Source organism: Dermacentor albipictus, chromosome 1, assembly GCF_038994185.2.
Source record: "Dermacentor albipictus isolate Rhodes 1998 colony chromosome 1, USDA_Dalb.pri_finalv2, whole genome shotgun sequence".
NCBI classification, from domain to species: Eukaryota; Metazoa; Arthropoda; class Arachnida; order Ixodida; family Ixodidae; genus Dermacentor; species Dermacentor albipictus.
Window position 1 is genome coordinate 231,936,475 of NC_091821.1, and position 19,686 is coordinate 231,956,160.

The window sequence follows — 19,686 nt, forward strand, 5'->3', positions numbered from 1 at the left end:
CTGACAGATATCGCTTGACAGATCGAACAATTTTACAGCTCAAAGTTGGTTACCTCAGGAGGAAGACGTTATTTGCGCGAGAAACCATAGTATATACAAAGCTAATTGGAAAACGTTCATTCTATAACTTTTAACCGATCACTTTAGAACGCATCTTGGTATTGATATGGTTTAGGTAGGTGAATTTTCAAGGCACGTTCACTCGTAACAAATTTTGAACCTAGCACCAGTATTGAGATAACTGCCGCCAAATTTGCGACAAAATGTACTGTTGTTCCAATTCTTTAACAAAACGATTTCTTAAGCAGTTCAGGACAAATTCGACTGGAACACTTCGCGCAATTCGGGAAACGGAGCCCATATCCCAAAACTGGTGGCCAGCCTAAGAAAACTTTATGAGTGCACATGCCTTGCGAATTCCCACTCACGAGAGGCAGTTATGGCACTGCATTTTTCGCCTTTCCCATTAAAAGACACTCACACGGTTTTAATTTGTTAACTGCAGTATGTGTCCTAAATCAGTGAGTAAGAGAGTTAATAAACTACAATAATAATTCACTCACACGCACAAACACACATAAATTAAATTATGGGGTTTTACGTGCCAAACCACGATCTGATTATGAGGCACACCGTAGTGGGGGGACTGCGGAATAATTTAGACCACCTGGGTTTTTTTTTTTTTACGTGCACCTAAATCCAATTATACGGGCAGTTTCGCATTTCGGCACCATCGAAATGCGGTCGCCGTGGCCGGGATTCCATCCCGCGACCTTGTGCTTAGCAGCCTAACACCATAGCCACTAAGCAACCACGGCGGGTGCACACGCAAGCACGCACACACACAAGATCCAGCGTTTCCTCGTAGAATTAAACTGTTTCGACTTTTGTGACTCGCAAAATTAAGCTTTCATAGGCGCAAATCGTTCACAGGCAATGCTCAGCAAAATTTCTGCTCTTTATTGCTTTGTTCGCATTACAAGTCTGGGCAATCATTAACATGCTGTTCAAACATCGCTCGATAGGGGTTCAACGTCCCAAGGCAATGGATAACCTATGAGAAACGGTTAGCGACTTAGCGGAGGACTCCTGGTTAGTTTGACAACCTCGGTTCTTTAACATGCATTAGAAATAGGGCACACTACTGTTTTTGCACTCCGCCCTCATCGGAATACGGCTGTTCTAAGCAAACGACTCAAATTAACAAAACTTGGAGGACATCTTGAGGTTCGCCTTTAAGAGTGGAACGCGATAGCATTCAAAGATCTCTGACTGCTTCTCACGCTTCCCGAAAACTGCAGGTTATGTAACCGTAATGTTTACCGGAAACAGGCCGGCGGCGAACGCTATGCACGATGCCGAGCTTTCTGGTAAAAACGCGGCTTCTTGCGTAGGCTGATCCCGAAGGTAGTGAACAGCCACGAAAGAAAAATAATCATAATAATAACAAAAAAAACAGTCATTTTCAAGTTTCCGTTATTGTTTCGCACTTTCAATATTTAATTCTGAGACGATTTAACATAAATGGCATGCGCTGTCGGTGTTTTGTTTCATGACATTTGTTTGCGTGCTGTCATTCTCGAAGTTCCGAGGAATAACTTTGTCAAGAGTGTAAGACAAGGTATGAGCAAATTTAATGATGTAATGGTGAGGCAATAAAACCCACGTATACCACATGTCATATAGCATGGCGTGGCACATACATACGCCTGATTATATACGGAAACGTTTGCTCACGGACAGCTCCGCCGACGCCGGATTTTCTGCGACACGGGTACCTTAGCGTTACCGCGTTAAAACACCGAAACAGAGTGGTTAAAACGGAGAAGCGAACCATTATTCGATGCACGCAATACAAGTAATAAGATTAGCTTCCTAGTACAAGCGACAATAGAGGGATCGAGGCGCAATAACTTAAAGCTGCTAGCTTCGCTTATTGCAACCCTCAATCGCGAGCACCTGCGGGGAACACGCGTCGGACATCTGCCACAGGGCGCTCATCACAATGTTATCGAGCACAACAATAGCGACAGATCTGTCGAAACGTGACGACCTATACCCTCCATATGATTCCGCACTGAAGCATCCCTCGTCTACCAAAAGAAAGAAAAAGAACGATAACAGCAATAATCCCAGTAATAAAAGAGCGCAGCATACTGCGCTCTTTTATTACTGTGATTATTGTTGTTATCGTTTCTTGCGTTTCATTCGTTTCTTGCGTAGAGTAGTAAAAAATTTTCCTAAGATCAAACTACACAAACACGCTCATGTCACTTGAAAACATTTTATTTGTTCCTCCCTGATGTGGAGAAATAAAAATTGAACACACGCCCAGCGAACGGTATCACAAATATTGCTGATCGTTTTCTAGCCTTGGTTTTCACTGAGACAGACGTTGTACGGGTGACTCCTCTTGACGCTTCAGACTCACGCGCACTCTCGATATGCGCGCGTCGTGATTCACCACGCTCTTATCATTCATGTCTCTGTAGGTTGAAACTTTTCGCGCACAACCGACGTCACAGCGCGTGAGGCGGGACTCGCGAGAGCCGCCAGCGTCCCGGAAAGTCTAAGAAAATAGTTCTTAATATTGTGGTGGTTTATATTTCTTATTTGAAACAGAGAAATCATGTATTTTTTATTTACGCGCAGAAAAGTCAATTCATATTCTATACATTTGAGAAAGTAGTGCACAGAGCACCATTTAGTTGCGAGTGTTTATCGATCATTGCGCTCCATTTTCCGCTCGCTGCAGCTGCACCGCGCGGATGAACACAAACTAAACTCTTGCGTGCAGAGGCAAAGGCCATTACCGCTCCGTCCGCAGTAGGCTCCGTGTTGGGTGGCAACTTTCTTCTCCTGTTTTTTGTTCCCTCGGCGGGATAGCTTAACTGCTTCTGTTCACCATGGTGAATTCGTCAAAAATGGGATTTGTGAAGTACCTCCTCTTTGCCTTCAATGCCATATTTGTTGTAAGTACCGATTTGTGCTTATTTTCTAGGGCTGCTTCTGTGGCAGGGCGCGCCGTAGTGATAGAAAGCAGCTTGTAGCTGCTATGACAAGTAACCAAGAATGGGAGATTTGTACAATACATTTCCGAGCATTTGTGGTCTTCGCTATGAGCCTAGCTTTGTTGCACCTTCAGAGGCGTTTTGTCGTTTCAAGTTGGTACGCGCTACGGACTGCCCCTTTATTTTGGTCTATCCGCTTTCCGCAGAACTACGCGTTTAGACAAATAATGCATATTTGTGCAAGATTATGATATGTGCTTGTTTGTACTTCCGAAAGCGTTGACGCCGCACATTCTTTGTTGTGTAAACGTAGCTGCAGCTCCAGGAGCTGGATCATGACATGCCCGGAAATCTCGTTAAATGGCTTCCTCGCCTAACAGGCGTTGTGCGCAAACAGTTGTGTACCTCTGACATGTTGCTGTACTTCAAAGTTCAGCTTGTGACACTGTCGCAAAAGAGCGCTCAAAGGCGCCATTGTAGGGGCGTATTACCTGCGTTACGGTATATCCGTCGCATGCTGTGGGAAATGTCGCAATAAGTGGTAACGCTCGTCGCCGGTCTTGGCCTGGGTCGCATACGTCAGATGTGCGACCCAGGTCGATCACAGTACCGCGATCACAGTAGAAAACGAAAAGTACGTTTCGGCGCGAAGATGTTCGCTTTTGGGCATTCGTGTGACGACGTCGTACCTTGTTTTGCACGCAGCGGTCGCAGTTCTGGTTTTCGCCTTGCCTATCGTTTCGTCAGTAGGATCGCACTGAACGTTGGTATACTAGTATTGCCAAATGATGCCGGTTTGGTTTCGTTGTCTGCCTGTTACAAGATGCACTTCTGGGTTAGCTTATTTTACACTGTGCACGTCTGAATTACGTGTGTGCAGCCGTCCGGAACCAACTTTCCCGGCTCCGGAGCTTTGAAGCGGTGCGGCTTGACGTCGTAATTGTCTGACATTACGCTGAAGCCGTGCCACCGCAAAGATTGGTTGTTCTATGTAGGACCAAAAACTCATTCCTGCAAAATCTCTAGTCCACGATAAGTTATTCAATCCAAGCTTGGTATCAAACCTATGTGTAATTGACCTTGGTATTGCAGCAGCTTTCCTTGCTTAAGGTGATTAGCAGTAGTTTAGGAAGTTTAGGCCCCCGTGCAACATGTCACTGCACTTGAATAAAATTTTGCACTCCTCTATCTAGCCAATTTCTCGTGTGATCCTTTCCCATGGGTTTGTATTGCATGGACTATATTATGAAGTTTTGCTTCTGTGTAAACACATGCTTTAACGCTTTTATTATTTTATTACAAATGGCATTGCTTGTGTACGCGTATACTTCAGGAAAGCTACAAAAGAGAAAAATCGTCCTCCCCAAAGTAGCACCTCTGATAGCTCCAAGCTATAGACCAGAACAGATGTTTCAACTGTACAGCTTTCTGCCTGAGGAACCCACATGGGTTTCCTTTGTTGCTTGATGGCTTTGCAGTTGACAAATTCATTTCATTTTTTTTTTAAGGACCCCCATTTTAGGGATGTTATGTAAGTGGTGGGGGTTAACATTGGAAATTGTAACATTTACTTCGTGATGACAGGTGTAATGTAATTTTATCTAGGAATGCTGATGGGCAGGTGATTCCAGAGGCTTGCTGTTTGAAGGAAAAATGATCTGCAAAAAGTAGTCATATGGAGCACATTATCATGAGACTAAACGGATGACCAGTGCACTGAGACATGCATGATGAAATTATATTTTGAGCTCTAGTGCTGTATTTTACATGCGTGAGTTTGTATCACAACCTTCCCCCCCCCTTGTGCAATACCCTCGCATGAGGGCCCCACAAATTGATGCACAAATGGAGGCTGCAGCTTTGTGCTTACGCAGCTTTGTGCTACTTTTGGGGGTGACGTCTCCCTTTAATGAAGCTTCCTCCACCTTGAGTTCTGCACTATTTATTTGATTAGTCAGGAAAGCTATTGTGGAAGGTGCAAAAAATTATAAAACATGGCCTGTGCCATGCATTGCATTTTTTTTTGGTACTTGTAGACAAAAAAAATTGTCAGCGTTGACGAGCCCCTACTAAGATTCATGTCTTCTCATATTGCAATGTTAAGTACTTGTTCAGGGGATGCATATTGACATTGTAAATGAGTGGAGAAAAAAAAGGCTATTCTGCTTTTAGGTCACTTTCAGATATCATTTTGTGTACTGCACTACTACAGCTTTCACCCAAGTAGGTTTAATCCTAGCCTGCATTCACATTAACCTGCTGCACTGTTTGTTCAACTCTCTGCCACTCAGCAAGCACTACAGCCCCCACTTGTGTATCAATATTGTGGTTCACCATCAAGTAATGGTCTGCCACTTTCTTTTCTTTACAATACCCCTACAGGCCCTCATGCGAGGGTGGAAGAGGGGGGGAATACAAACTGCTGTATGTAAAATACAGCACCAGTGCTCGAAATGCAACTGTTAATGCATTGTTTACAGTAGAAACATGAAATAGATATGAATAGGGGCATATGTAGTAATTCTTGAAATCACAAGACATGATACACAATATGTTAATATGCATGTATCATAACAATAAGTAACTAATCTGCTAGCTCTGTTTTCCTGCAACAAGGCTTGGTAAGATTTTATTTGCTGTGCGTGATGGTATGTTGTTCCATTGTGCGAAGAATGAATGATCTTGCATAAAGAGATAAGCAGAACATTATGCGTTACACTTTGTTACTATGTTTACGGCGTGGGTAGACAACGGGGTGGCAAGGGGGTTCATCGTCCCGGCTTCAACCACATAGAAATTGTCTTTGCCATTTTGCAACAGCATGACAAGCTGGGGCATTGTCACCATAGACTACCACCAGCTCGGCATGGATCAGTTATCCTGTCCCTTAAAATGCTGAAAGTGAATCAATGCTCCTACTTGAACCAACTTTTCCTAAGGGTGCTGTTATTTTACTTTTGATGTCCTAGGGCTGTTTGGCGATACTCTATAGGACACAGTTTTTACATTGCACTAAAACGAGACGTGCTCATTTTGATGCCTATTTCTACCATTGTTACATGTTTATAGTGCAGATAATATGAACTTCATGAATTCTTCTTGTACTTGTAGACATTTAGCCGTAACCAGGGAGTTGCAGGAGCAGCAAGGCAGGGGAAGATTTCATGACAAAATTTGCAACCACGTGAAAGTTGCTGTAACTGCTTTGTAGCTCTGTGCTAGTTTGAGGTGGCTGGCAACATTTTATGAGAACATAATAGGAAGGCAGCTTTTTACTTGTTTTTGTTTATGTATTCTTAGTCTGTGTGTTTTCAATATTATGCTTCTGGCTCTGGCAGCTCTGCGGCATTGCCTTGATAGCTGTCGGTGCAGTGGTGCTCACAGCCCTAAGCCCACAGAAGCCTTTCTATGAGGGCTACCTGGGTGCTCCCGTGGCCATTGTGGTCTTGGGGGTCTTCGTCTTTGTGCTTGCCTTCCTGGGATGCTGCGGGGCCATCCGTGAGAACTACCATATGATCATGGCGGTACGTACTCAGGATTTGTCTAGCCTTTTTGGGACTGCTCTGGCCCCAGATATGGAACTGTGTGACTGCAAAAGGATGGAGGCAGTACTGTGTGATAGTGTTGCTCTGCCCAGCAGATATGAGTTTTATCATTTTCGTTTCTTATCACAAATACTGCTTCCTTAGGCTACATCATCTTGTTCCTATTTCCACAAAGTCAGTAGAGACTACCTATATGCACAAGCCATGACACTATTGACAGGGAGGAGTAGGTCCTGATAGCAAGCTATTTGCTCTCATATTTTCTGTGACAGGTGTTTGAAGATCCACCCGCTGTGGTGACTGAGTGGCTACGGCATTCTGCCACTGAGCACGAGGTCGTGGGTTCACTGCCTGGCCATGTTGGCTGCATTTAAATAGGGGCAAAAAGCAGAAATTTTTAGTACTTCGGTGTAAGCGCACGTCGAAGAACCCCAGGCAGCCAAAGTTGAAATTCCAGGGCCCTCTACCATTTTTTCTTATTTTATCTACAAATACCTTACGGGCCTTCAAGAAGGCATTGTTTAAGGGGGGAAGTACATTAGCATATTTGTAAGAAATCGGGAAGCAGAAAATGGCATCCCACATAATCCGCTGTTTAGTTTCAGGACGTTAAACCCACAATTAGTTTGCACTGCACCTGTTATTGTGTTACTGTCCTTTCACAACCTATTGCAATTTGTCCTGCACAATGTGTAAACGTAGGAAATTTTATGTGCAAATATTTGTGCGGTGAATGATGAAAATTTTGCAACTCTGGCCACTTGTTCGTGGATTCAGCATCTTTTAAAAGGTAATTTGTCTACTTTTTCCAATTTTAATGTGGCAACTTTGTTTAGGGTCATTTTAGAGCTGCAGTAGTCTGTTTGCTTACAACTGTTTTTACTAATGAGCGAGAAATCGCCACGCTTTTACATATGCAGGCAGTTAGCTGCTGTCAATAAATTGCTGTTCAAGTGATGTGGTTTAGATGCATACCTATGTTACCCGCCATGGTTGCTTAGTGGCTTTGGCATTACACTGCTAAGCACGAGGTCCCGTGATCAAATCCCAGCCATGGTGGCCGTATTTCAGTGGGGGGCGAACTGCAGAAACGTCCATGTACGGTGCATTGGGTGCACGTTAAAGAACCCCAGATGGTCAAAATTAACCCAGAGTCGCCCACTGCAGTGTGCCTCTTAAACAATTTGTGGTTTTGGCACGTAAAACCCCATAATTAAATTAAAATTAATGTATACCTATGTTTATTTCAATATCTGAATAAATGCATGCTGCTTCAGCTGGCCTTGTCTTTGTCTCTGCTGGAAGTAATCGTGTGTATGAAATAATAAAGATGTTTTAGGCAAGATACTTTTCTTTAAAATTTCCAGTGTTTTTAGTGGTACACCAAGTTTTAGGTCATTCGTGGAAAGTGGCACACAATACCTTGCTGTGGGTGTTGTCAATTTTGGCACAGTGAGTAACATTACCATGGGATGTCAAAACCTTGTGGCGTATTGGTCTGTGCACAGCATTAATACAAAACAAAAAATTGTCCTCTTTCTGAATTAATAACCTGTAATTGGGAGTCCTTGTATTGGGATTCACAATTGTAATATTAGTGATTAATGTCAAATGAAACGCAGCAAGAATGGTTTGCTGGGCATGTTGGTATTTGCCAAAAAACTTAAGATAGTGCCGTGTCTGTCTTTCTTTCCGTCACACTAAGTTTTCTTGCATTGCTTTCTCCGAGAAAAAATGCAGGAGCCAGTGAAATGTCCATGACTGTTTCAGTATCTGGTTTGTGTGTACTTGAATATTGTATAGCCGAAGAAAGCTTCCCCCCTTCTTTCTCCAGCACTTTATGTGTTGAACGTATTGAACAACCATTTTTGCTAATGCCAGTTGCATAATGGCACCATTCTTTTAACTTTCAGTTCAGTGTGCTGCTGACTATTATTTTGATCTGTGAACTGGGAGCTGCCATCGCCGCATATGCCTACCGATCAAAGGTACAGTGGTAGATTTTTTATATTTAGCAATTTTATTGTAAATTCGTGACATAATTCCAAAGGGGTATATATATATATTTTGGCTGTCATATTTCTTGAGTTAACTGGCCATTAAGCAAATAGTTAATGTAACTACCATCACTGATGACTTGGCACGCTTAGAAGAGTGATGCCTACACACACCATACAACCCTGGTTGTATATTGTTTGTTAATGCAGAAAGATGTGTGAAGCATGTTATTGGACTATTTTGAAATGAGTCTAATCTGGAACTCTACCCTAGTAGCCATTTATAGGCTATATGTATGGCTTTGGTACAATAAACCATATTATTTCAAAACAAAAATGCTGGTCAAGATTTGGAATAGAGACCTTGGGTAAAAAAATGTTTCGGGACCTTGCAGTATGGTGCGAAATTTTAGGACAAAAGGCCAGTCACGTACTTCAAGATTTTTTCATGCTGATCAGTTAAGTAACAATCACACATATTGACACTTTATTTGTAGGCATGTTAATTTTTCATCACCTTCTGTCATTGTTAGCTCTTTTATAAAGCAACCTTACACTGTTCAAGCTCTTCAAATATCAGCCAAATGATAACTGGCTTGATTAGTAATCCTTGCATTGCAGGCTCGTAAACTGTAGTATATACTGTGTACTGCAAAACTGTACTATGCTATATAAAGTACTTTTTTACATGTGTGGTGCCTAACATACATTGCACTTTTCTTTGCGCAGTCCAGAAATTTGTAAATTGGCATGTGACTGGTGTGGTTCATTGCTTCGTGGTCTTGTATAATCTATTCAGAAGAGTAAGTTCATTAGTTAGTTACTAGAGCAGTGCACCTGGAAGTGCTATGTAAAAAGGTTTTTCTTTTAGAACTACACAATTTTATGAAAAGGCACAATAGCGGTATACATGACAGTTTGCAGAGGGGTAAGCCAAGGTGGGCCTACCTTGCCACTGGAAATGTAACGGCCATAAGAATAACTAACCAAAGGTCATCAAAATTAGATTACAGCCTTGTGGGCAGTTCTACGTAATGTTAATTTGTAGGTAATTACCTTTTAAGACCACCTAATTCTTTTTATGGAATCCACAAAATTTCATTTTTGAAATATTCGTCAGTTTTGCTGCTCAGTCCAGGCAGTATTGAGAGTGCACAAGTAGTGCCAGGACAGTCTCTGGTATATTACTCTGGAAGGCCACGTGTCACGATGTGTGACCTAAACTTATGCAAGTAGTAGTGTCCTTTTTAAACTTGCTTTAAATGGAAACTAATAGAGGAACAGCTAGTTAGGCCGTATTACTAAATTAAGTTTCTAGGAAATCAAAAAGTATACTCATATTGTCAATGTAGGTGTGATAAACCAGAAAATACACAAAAATGTGACCGGTTGACACCTCTTTCAAGTTCCCTCACTAGATTTCCGGGAAGTCATGTCGTAAGTCTGTTCTGGCCCAGCTAATTATTGACAAAAATGAATTCATTTCATTCTAATTCAACCTGCAGCTTTACCTGGGAAGTTTTGACAATTTTGTGATGTAAAACTGCCCATGCATGGAAAAATACTTTGAAATTTGTGACATCACACTGGCGTAGCAGCACTACAGTTTGAGCGAGGAATATTAGAAAGCCACGTATGGCCTTCATTTTCTCCACTAGTAATAATTTTTCCTATGAAGGAAGGAAAATGAGTTTTAAAAGAATACATTACGGGGGTCTAAAGGAAAACATTGAGCTCGATCATCGGAGACATGTGACCGCGCTCCATGCGGTTATGTCTTTTGTAGACCCTTTATTCGGCTATGTATACCAAGCTACCAAGCATACTGCGTTACTGTCACTTGAGCCTCATGGCTGGAGCCGACAGGTTGGTCAATTGCCACACATTGCCGCCTGCCTCCACCGCCATTGTAAACAGAGAAAAGCAGATGCCATTGGACGTGGTGGGTCGTGGCTGCTCTCTGTGCATCAGAGGTGCTGATGCCACACGTAAGAGGCACCATAGTCGACAACAGATGGTGCCACTTCTATTTTCTATTCACATTATTTTCTTGCCGACAAAAGCTGCTTTCATTACGAAGAATTCATTATTGCAGAAGCCTAATCTTTCGGTCTAACTCGACTTGATATTTGCCTTTAGTTTACCTTTGACCAGTATAAATTGTTTAAGTGACCCTTTAACTGCAAAACTGATAAGACCCAGGCATTTTACACCAAATTTAGATGGTTAGTCTGCCCTTCAGATGGCTTGCAGTTCTGCCTGGCCAGCAAGACCCCTCACTATCTGCTGCGGCACTCCCTCATTCACTATCAAGGCACACACCTCAATATGGGGTTTTGCCCTCCGGAATTCATGCTTAATTTTGATATTGCCTGGATTGAGTGGAACATTTGAGAATCTCAGAATTCTTAAATGCAGAATGGTTCTAAATATTAACTGCTTCCATTCTTGCAATGTGCATAACTGCCCCCAAAGCTGTAATAAAAGAGTTGAAAAAAATTTGGTGTATTTCCTAGCAGTTGTTTATTGTGGCAAGGTATGTCCGCCTCCCTTTGAAAATAGTTTAAAAATAAACACCCTCTAATTTGTGAGTAAGAGCTGCCAGTGTAGCTTATGGCTGTTAGTTTTAAAACATTGTTTGTGCTTTTAAAATTGTCACGTTAGGTGCCCATGGAATACGAGAAACACGGTGCGCTCATTACAAAATATTGATGCACTGTGTTGTTTATACTTTGCTTGCTTACTATGTTAGTGTGCACAGCATTGTGTAAACTTTAGGGGTGTGTGTGCATGTGTAGACCACCAGGGGCAGCTTTATCACTTTTGCCAAACACTTAACTTTTTTCATTGTTTCAGAGTGGTGCAGGTTTGTGAAGAGTGTGTGCACTTTCATCGGTTAGAGTATGCAGTTCACCACGCATTGAGGCTAGTAGACAGTAACAAACAGCTTGCAGTGAGGGTCACTCACCTTTATTGAGCTGGCCATTATTGAAAATTGTGCGATGAGTTGGGGTATTTCATTTTCTTATATCTAAACAGCTGAGCCGCACTCAATGTTTACCTGAGAATGGTGATGCTGGTTCTAGTGACACTATATATAAAATATGTTAAAGGGCTGCTCTGGCAATTTTTTGATGTCCACGCACCTTCATAAAATTGTGAATATACTTTCTCTGTTACTCTTACCATCTGTGCCAAACAATATGACCGCAAGTCATTAATATTTATTTTCAGAAATACTAAGATTGGTTACGTGTTCCCGACCGTATTTGCGTGTTCCCGACCCATTGTGATGTCGGGAACTTCGCCGCTTTGTCCACAAACGCCGAAGCTGCCTCCTTTTTCTGTGAGGCAACAGTCGACAATCAGTTTTGACAGACGTGATAACCAGTGCCTCTCTTAGTCTTGCCACAGCACAATGCGTTGAACTTGGGCACGTCAGCTGCCTCGCTCAGTGGCGGTGGGTCAAAAGCAAACGGCGATACTTAAGTGCTCATATCTTCACTGAAATCTTCGCTGAAATCACCGCTGTCTGTTTCAAAAGAGCTGGAAAACCTCCTCGTGTTGTCAGAAGGCATCTTCAGTTTCACTTTTTTGGTGTTGCCACCATGCATACTGCGTGTTTTGCACACGATTAGCGCATTTACATTACAGTAGTGTAGGACCTGACGTCAGCGATTGATCATGACTTCACATGAAGCAGCTGCCTGTTTTGGTTTCGATACCTCGTTTATTGCTTATTTAAAATTATTAATGAGTTTCTAAGTAAATTGAACCACCCTACTGGTGATAGGACGGTCACTGCCATATGAAAATGACAGTATCCTTATGTGGATAAAAACATGCCGGAGTTGCCCTTTAAGTGTGTGAATTTGACTTGAAAATGAACATGTTACCGTTAATCTGTATGTTGATGTTAACTTGCCGAATACATTGGAATGAAGGATTACATCATGGCTAGTTCACTGAAATCCAACTGAGTAATTGAGAGGTGTTAGTTTTGAAAAGTGAGCTTATTCGGGCTAAGAAGAGCATGTTGCACTGCTGCCATGCTGGCTAAGTTGGCCATAAAGCTCTTGCTGTCCTCAAGTAGCGTCATACAGGCTCTCCAAAGTTGGAAGTGTGGAATCATTTACACAAGTTCAAGAAAGTTAGTTTCTGCACCGATTTTGGGTAAAAACAAACAAGAGTAACAGATTTCCTCACAAAATAAATGTCTGCTGATGCAGTAAACATTTTCCTTCTCCCTATTAAAATTCTCACATTAGTTCTGGCCTTGTCAAATTTGAATTGAAGAACTTTTACCATGCATTCTGTCTGTGCATCAAGAGGAACACTAAAGCCTTGAATGAGTTTAGTCTGCCACTTTTATTGCACAGAGGCCTAGTTTACCTCCGAACATTAAGTGTATTGACTCATTAAAAAGAAAAAAAAAAAGATAACCTTGGACGTAAATGAATTGCTAGTGTGTGTGGTGTGAAGTCGGCAGCTCACGTACCTGTTTGACTTGCCTAGATTCCATGCAATATGTACTAGTATACTTGGTGCATGCTGCACAGCCATTGTGGCTACTTCATGCCTCTCAGTTCGAAATGCGTTCAGTTCTTTTATAAAATCACCTTGCTGCTGTTCGAGGAAAGTCCATTGATAATGTATTTCTTTTCAGATTGAGCATGCCATCAGGACAGAAGCCACAAAGTCGATCGAGCAGTACCACAACGACACTGATGTGCAGCATCTGTGGGATGACATCCAGAGCAGTGTAAGGCCCAGTTATTTGGCAGCAGATACTTTGCCCATTTGCATAATGTTAGTTAGACAATGTTGTCGCAGGGTTGCCCCTGGCATTAAAATGCCTTTGTTTTAGATGGCATTCATTATAAATGCGCATACTAATATCGACATGACCAGATCTGCAATAGTCTATGCGAAACAAGGCCAAGCTGGCTGCTAGGCAAATGGATAGGGGACACTTTTAGTGTGCCATTGCTGGCCTGTGGTGCTAATAGACAGGTGACAAATTCTAAATAAAGGTGTGCTTTCCGCAGTTGTTTAGCAAGTAACTGTATGATACAATGCAGTGGCATAATTCGTGTGATCACATGAGGTCAGCTCGCTGAAGCGCAACTGGTATCTTTCATTGCGAGTGCCTGGCTAAAATAAGTGTGTGCACACAATGACACTTTTGCATGCCATATCAGCCAAACATACTGAAAACTACCATTGCAATTTGCTCTAGCTTAGGATCTGACGTTTTTGCTGCCAGAATTGTGCCAGAAACGTGTAGCAAAGTTAGTGGTAGATGACTGTCATTAGTGTGTAATGGCTGTTGAATTTGATATGCACCCATTATAGTACAGGAGCAGCATGGAATATAACAACTATGCTTGTGTTTCGTATTGACTTTTCTGGTCTCGCATAACGGCATTGTATTGTAGGCTTGTGTTGGTGTTTGTGTCTGAAGTGACCTGCATCCACAAACATTGGCAACTTGGGAAAATAGCAGTGCTGTACGAGGACCACAGCTTCTTTCATGCATGGGAATGCTCTCTTCACAATGCTCAAATGAGAGCACAGCAGTCATTTCAGTTATCTACACGGCCTAGGTATGCAGTTGAGTGCCTCTACAACGAGATTACCTGCATAACGAAGGAATAATTCTGTGTGACGTGCCACTTTTACAATGAAGTGACCGGTATGAAGAATAATTTTGGTCTGTCAGGTTTTCGTTGTAAAGGCATTCAACTGTAGCTTGCTAGTGTAAAACACCACTCTTGTATTCTATTGCCATTTATTGCAGGATGCAAGTCTTGGCTTCTTTAAAAGTTTATTCTGTCGCATTCGCTTCCTATTGTGTTAGCCTTTTAGGGTACTCCGATATCTCCAAAGTAATCTTAAACAGGCCTTGCACTAACTTTGATCATCAGTACATGTGCTGGCTGTTACTGCTACACGCATCCTCACATTTTGGACAAGCCTGTTCTCCTTTAAGGACATATATGATTGTACATTAGAGGAATTCTTTTAGTGCTGTGTCCTGTTCTCATCAGGATTTGTGAGGGGTGACACACCAGAGCATACAGTGGAACCTCTTTAATATGCTCTGGAAAAATGTGCGAGAAAATACTGCAACCGGAAGTATGTATACTCGAATTAGAAAAAATGGTGGTCAGTAGTAGTTGACATCTGTGTGATGCGAAGTGTATGCTGGTGTGACCTGAGCGGCCTGAGACTTGAGTTGTCATTTTTACAGCTTCTCCTCGAATTCGGCCTGGGTGAGCAGCTTCTTCGGGTCTGGGATTTCGGCAGAAAGTTTTGATGTACCCACTAGGCGAGAATCGTTGCAGCCCATCACTCTGAGGGGGGCTAAAGCTGCCGGACTTGTATTGTTGTTTTCCTATTGTGTAGTGTACAGTAAAGAGAAACCAAAACAAAATTGAGCTGGTGGGTGACACTCGTATAGATACTGCCAGAGAAAGACATGAGGTGGTGTATTTGGGTTATCGCCTATTAAAGGGGCTCTGAACCACCCCTCGGGCTTGGTGAAAAACGTCCGTGGATAGCTTACGCTACTGTGAACTGTGAGCAGTCACGTGTGGTGTGTGAATCTCTCAAGCTCATGGCAAAGTCTCCTTTCTCTCAAATGCTCTTTTCAACAGTAGTCTGCTCCTCGCTCTTCATGCTTTGTTTCGTAATATAGCACATTCCCATACGCAGCTGCTATTGGCTAACAGCTGACATCAATCAAAGGTGTTTGGATCAGTGCGCTAGTTCATACTGTTACTGTGCATATTTATTGGCACGGTTTAAAAAACAGGCTGAAGTAAACGAAAATCTACTTTCGAATTTCAATAATAATTACGCACTTCCAGATGTCTTCTCGCGCTCGGCTGCAGCAGCCCGCATAGGGATTCAACTTTGTCCACACTGCTTATCAGTGTCGTAGTCATCAGGTATCACTAACTTCAACTAGTTGAACACTTAACTAGCCTCGAACCATGCGAAACTTAAGGTCATACCACTTGCACGCTTCCCAGTGTGCACTCACTCCTGGCTGCTCCTGGTTAGACGCCTTGACAGACGTTGCTTCATACTGAGCTACTGATAGCGCTTCAAAATATGCAAGTCAGATGGGACTACTATTCGTTGGCCAAGCTGGTGCAGGACAAAGCCAGTCTGCACCACGTTGCCCAACCAGACGGGAGCATATGGGCGCCAGCGCACTCTAGCTCTGTCATGCACAAAGCAAACGCTGCAGTTGCATGTAGCTTGCGATCTGATATGTAGCATGGATACTGTGGCCGCCACGGGGTGCTACAATGAGTCTGCCGGCTTAGTGCACTGCAGCTCACTGAGTTCAACCATGTTTGGCTACGTTTGGCACGTTGTAGGTGGCAAAATTAGAAATGGCGTCTACGTGAACATCCAAAATCAAATTTGAACTGCGCGCCACGGTGACATTCACAGGGTGCGCACAGGTCCTTGAAAACCTTGAAAACCCTTGAATTTGAATATTTGGTTTTCAAGGCCCTTGAAAATCCTGGACTTTTTGCTGCTCCTTGAAAATCCTTGAATTCCTAGCATAGTACATGCAAATGACTATTAATAAAAAAAACGCAGTTAAAATATTTGTATTTGCAGTACCGTGTTTCAATATGTGCGTTTCAGGCGTAAAAAATCAGTGTGTGCTAATATAGCCAATATTGCGCGACGGTTAGCCACACTGGAGCCACTCGGCTCTGAAGCCAACTTGAGCCGATTCAATCCAATCTGATCTTGGCACTTTGTTATGGTGGTTCACGGCATTGCATTCTGCCGTCGCTTCTGCACCCGACTTGTTGCGGCTGAAACATCTTAATGCAAAGCAAATGCCTGGGAAAAGCAAATTTCAAGGCGCGTGGCTTCACAACGAGGCTTACAAAGACTGGATTGCACTAGATACGACGAGTGAGCACCGTGCAAGATGCAGGCCTTGCGGAAAGACCTTCGATATCACCAACATGGGCGAGTCGGCGTTAAAGAGCCATATGAAGAGTGCTAAGCATGCTGGCGTCATGGAGATTGCAGCCAACAGTTCGGTGCGAAGGTACTTAGTTCCAAGTACGAGGAAACAGTCAGCCGTCCCACCTCCTTCGCAATCGGGAAATCTAGACGATGCTTGCAAGGCACACGAGCTGGTGACGAACGCAGAGATTCTGTGGACTTTGAAAGTTGTCACATCGCATTTCTCCTATCGGTCGTCGTCGGAAGCAGGCCAGCTATTCCAGCGTATGTTCCCGGACAGTGGCGTGGCCAAAGCATTTTCTTGCGGAGAGAAAAAATGTGCGTATGTGACGTGCCATGGTCTGAGGCCCTTCTTTTTATCTGCTCTGCAACGGGATATAAAAGATTGCGATTACTACGTGGTACTCTTCGACGAGTCCACGAACGACTATCTCCAGCGGAAACAATTGGATGTTCACATCCGGTTTTGGAATTCGTCTCACAAGGTGGCAACGAGGTACTATACCTCGGTGTTTATGGGGCACTCGACATCCGAAGACATCCAAGGAACGCTGCTGACTGCGCTCGAGCCTTTCCCTCTTGAGAAAATTCTTCAGATTTCAATGGATGGTCCCAATGTTAACCTGAAGTTACTCAAGAATTTCCAAGAGCACCTGCATTAAGCATACCAAGTTCAATGTCTGGACATTGGGACTTGTGGCCTCCACACCATGCACAACGCCTACAGGGCGGGTGTTACAGCGAGTAAGTGGGGACTTGACTGTCTGCTCTCCAGTCTGAGCGCGCTTTTCCATGGTTCTCCTGCAAGAAGGGAGGACTTCTCAGCAGTTACCAGTCAGGAAACTTTTCCCCTGAACTTTGTTGCCCACCGGTGGTTGGAGAATGTGCCTGTGATAGAGAGAGCCTTGCTCTTGTGGTGTGACATTAAGAAGTTTATTGCAGCTGCAAGGAAGAAGGAAGTAAGCCCCCCAAAGTGTGGATCATTTCACAACTTGTGTGAGTTTGCCAGTGATGACCTACTGCTAGCAAAGCTTCAATTTGCACTGGGTGTGGCCATGACCCTCAAGCCATTCCTCACTGAGTACCAAACGGATCAGCCCATGGTGTTCTTTCTTGCAAGGGACTTGGAAACTGTGGTCAGGAAGCTACTGACGAAGTTTCTGAAGTGCTCGGTCTTGTCTTCAGCAAAAGGAGCCACTGGTCTGCTGATGGTGGACATTGAAAGCACGGAGAACCACACTCCACTTGAAAAGGTGGATGTAGGCCATGCCGCTGAGCAGACTGTCAGGAAAACTAAAGCAAGCCAAAAGGACGTGTTCCAGTTCCGCATGGAATGCAAACGCTTCTTGGTCAGTGTGACAAAGAAGGTGCTTGAGAGAAGTCCACTGAGATTCCCAATCGTGAGGAGTTTGTCCTCTCTGGACCCACGACAAATGTGTACTAAACCAGCTGAGTGCCTGGCCAGCTTCAGAAGAGTGTTGTATGCCCTCATTACAGCGGGCAGAATGTCTGAGCACCAAAGAGACACTGTACTAGGGGAGTACACCGAGTTCCTGCAGGAAGAGATGCATAACCTGCGAATGTTTGAGAAGAACGTAAACAGGTTGGACGAGTTCTTGACTGAGCTGATGCAGTTTAATTCATCATGTGGGGAACTGTGGAAGGTTGTCAAACTTTTGCTCGTGCTCAGCCACGGACAGGCCACTGTGGAGCGAGGGTTTAGCGTGAACCGCCAGGTTGCTGTAGAAAACCTGAAGGACCTGTCGTACATTTCACAACGTATTGTGTGCGATGCTGTGGACAAGGCAGGGGGCGTCCTTAATGTCCCTATTACAAAAGAGCTGAGGACTGCTGTTTCAACTGCCCGGCAGCAGTATGCTGCATATCTGGAAGCAGAAAAAAAAGAAGCAATGTGATGATGTAAGGGAATCAAAGAGGCGCTGCATTGACAAAGAGATTGACGCAATGAAAAAAAAGAAAAAGAAACTCGAGGCAACAATAGCTGACCTCCAGGCTTCAGCGGATACCTATGCCGGAAAGGCAGAAGCAGCAAATGATCTGAAGTATGTGGTCAGATCAAATAGTCTGAGGAAGGCTGCACGAAGCAAGACTGAGGAACTGTGTAGCCTCAACCAGAAGATTCAGGAAAAGCGGCAGGAGCTCCCCTGAAGTTGCCATTAGCACTTTTGCAGATTGGATTGCTGTTCGACATTGGTGCAGTGCACTGGAGTGTGTTTTTCAAGACGGAACATATATTATGTTGGTTTAGTGCAATACAATCTGTTCCTTGAAATGTTTTTCTTCGACTTTGTTCAGTAATATTATGCTGGTTTAGTGCAATACAAGCTGTTCCTTGAAATGCTCTTTTTTCGACTTTCTTCAGTAATATTATGTTGGTTTAGTGCAGTACAAGCTGTTCCTTGAAATGATTTTTTTTCGAATTTGTTCAGTAACATTATCTTGGTTTAGTGCAATATAAGCTGTTCCTTTAAGTGCTTTTTTTTTTCGACTTTGTTTAGTAAAATTTGTACCTGATATTGAAAACTGCTGCATGTAGCATTGTGTCGAGTCCTTGAAAATACTACCACTGAGCCTTGAAATTCCTTGAATATCCTTGAATTTTCCCCTTTTGAGTCTCTACGAACCCTGCATTCAGTAGGTGGAGCGTTGTGGGCACACCCCACTCCGTCATAGCCTTCACAGTGTAAATCATCGAAGCAGCGGAAGCAATGGGAACAGTATGTTTCGATTGCCAATAACTCCGCTTCTGCTGAACATATTGAACTTCTTGCGGCACAGTATTTCAGAAATAATTTAACTTCAAATGCATTACTTGACTTTCATAAAAAGTGGTTAGAGCCCCTTTACAAGCAGGCAGTGCATTTACAACGGCACTGTGCCAAACGCGCTGTTAAAGGGATGAATGAAGATGGTTGTCATGATTGGGATGGCGGCGATAGCTGTGACTGTGGCATGCGACAATGCGCAAGGTTATTTGCTGGTGTGCGAAGCCTGTCTCACGCGACGCACAGCCGTGTACTGCGAGGAATCTGCAGCAGTGAGTGGTTGTTCTCGATTGAACACGTCTTGCGCCTTTTCTTGTTCACATGGGATCTAGCAGCCAGAAAA

The 19,686-nt window shown here is 43.4% G+C and overlaps 1 protein-coding gene and 1 pseudogene across 1 annotated transcript in view; both read left to right on the forward strand.

Annotated features, from left to right (window-relative positions):
- The first annotated feature begins 2,766 nt into the window (after positions 1-2,766).
- Positions 2,767-19,686, forward strand: part of LOC139054296 (23 kDa integral membrane protein-like) — a 41,636-nt gene continuing 24,716 nt past the window's right edge. Inside the window, exons 1-4 of the mRNA XM_070531068.1 lie at positions 2,767-2,972; positions 6,350-6,535; positions 8,470-8,544; positions 13,220-13,315. Of these exons, the coding sequence (XP_070387169.1) occupies positions 2,907-2,972; positions 6,350-6,535; positions 8,470-8,544; positions 13,220-13,315 (423 nt within the window). The 5' untranslated portion in view covers positions 2,767-2,906. The remainder of the gene's footprint in view (positions 2,973-6,349; positions 6,536-8,469; positions 8,545-13,219; positions 13,316-19,686) is intronic.
- LOC139054295 (uncharacterized) lies at positions 16,233-18,854 on the forward strand (annotated as a pseudogene).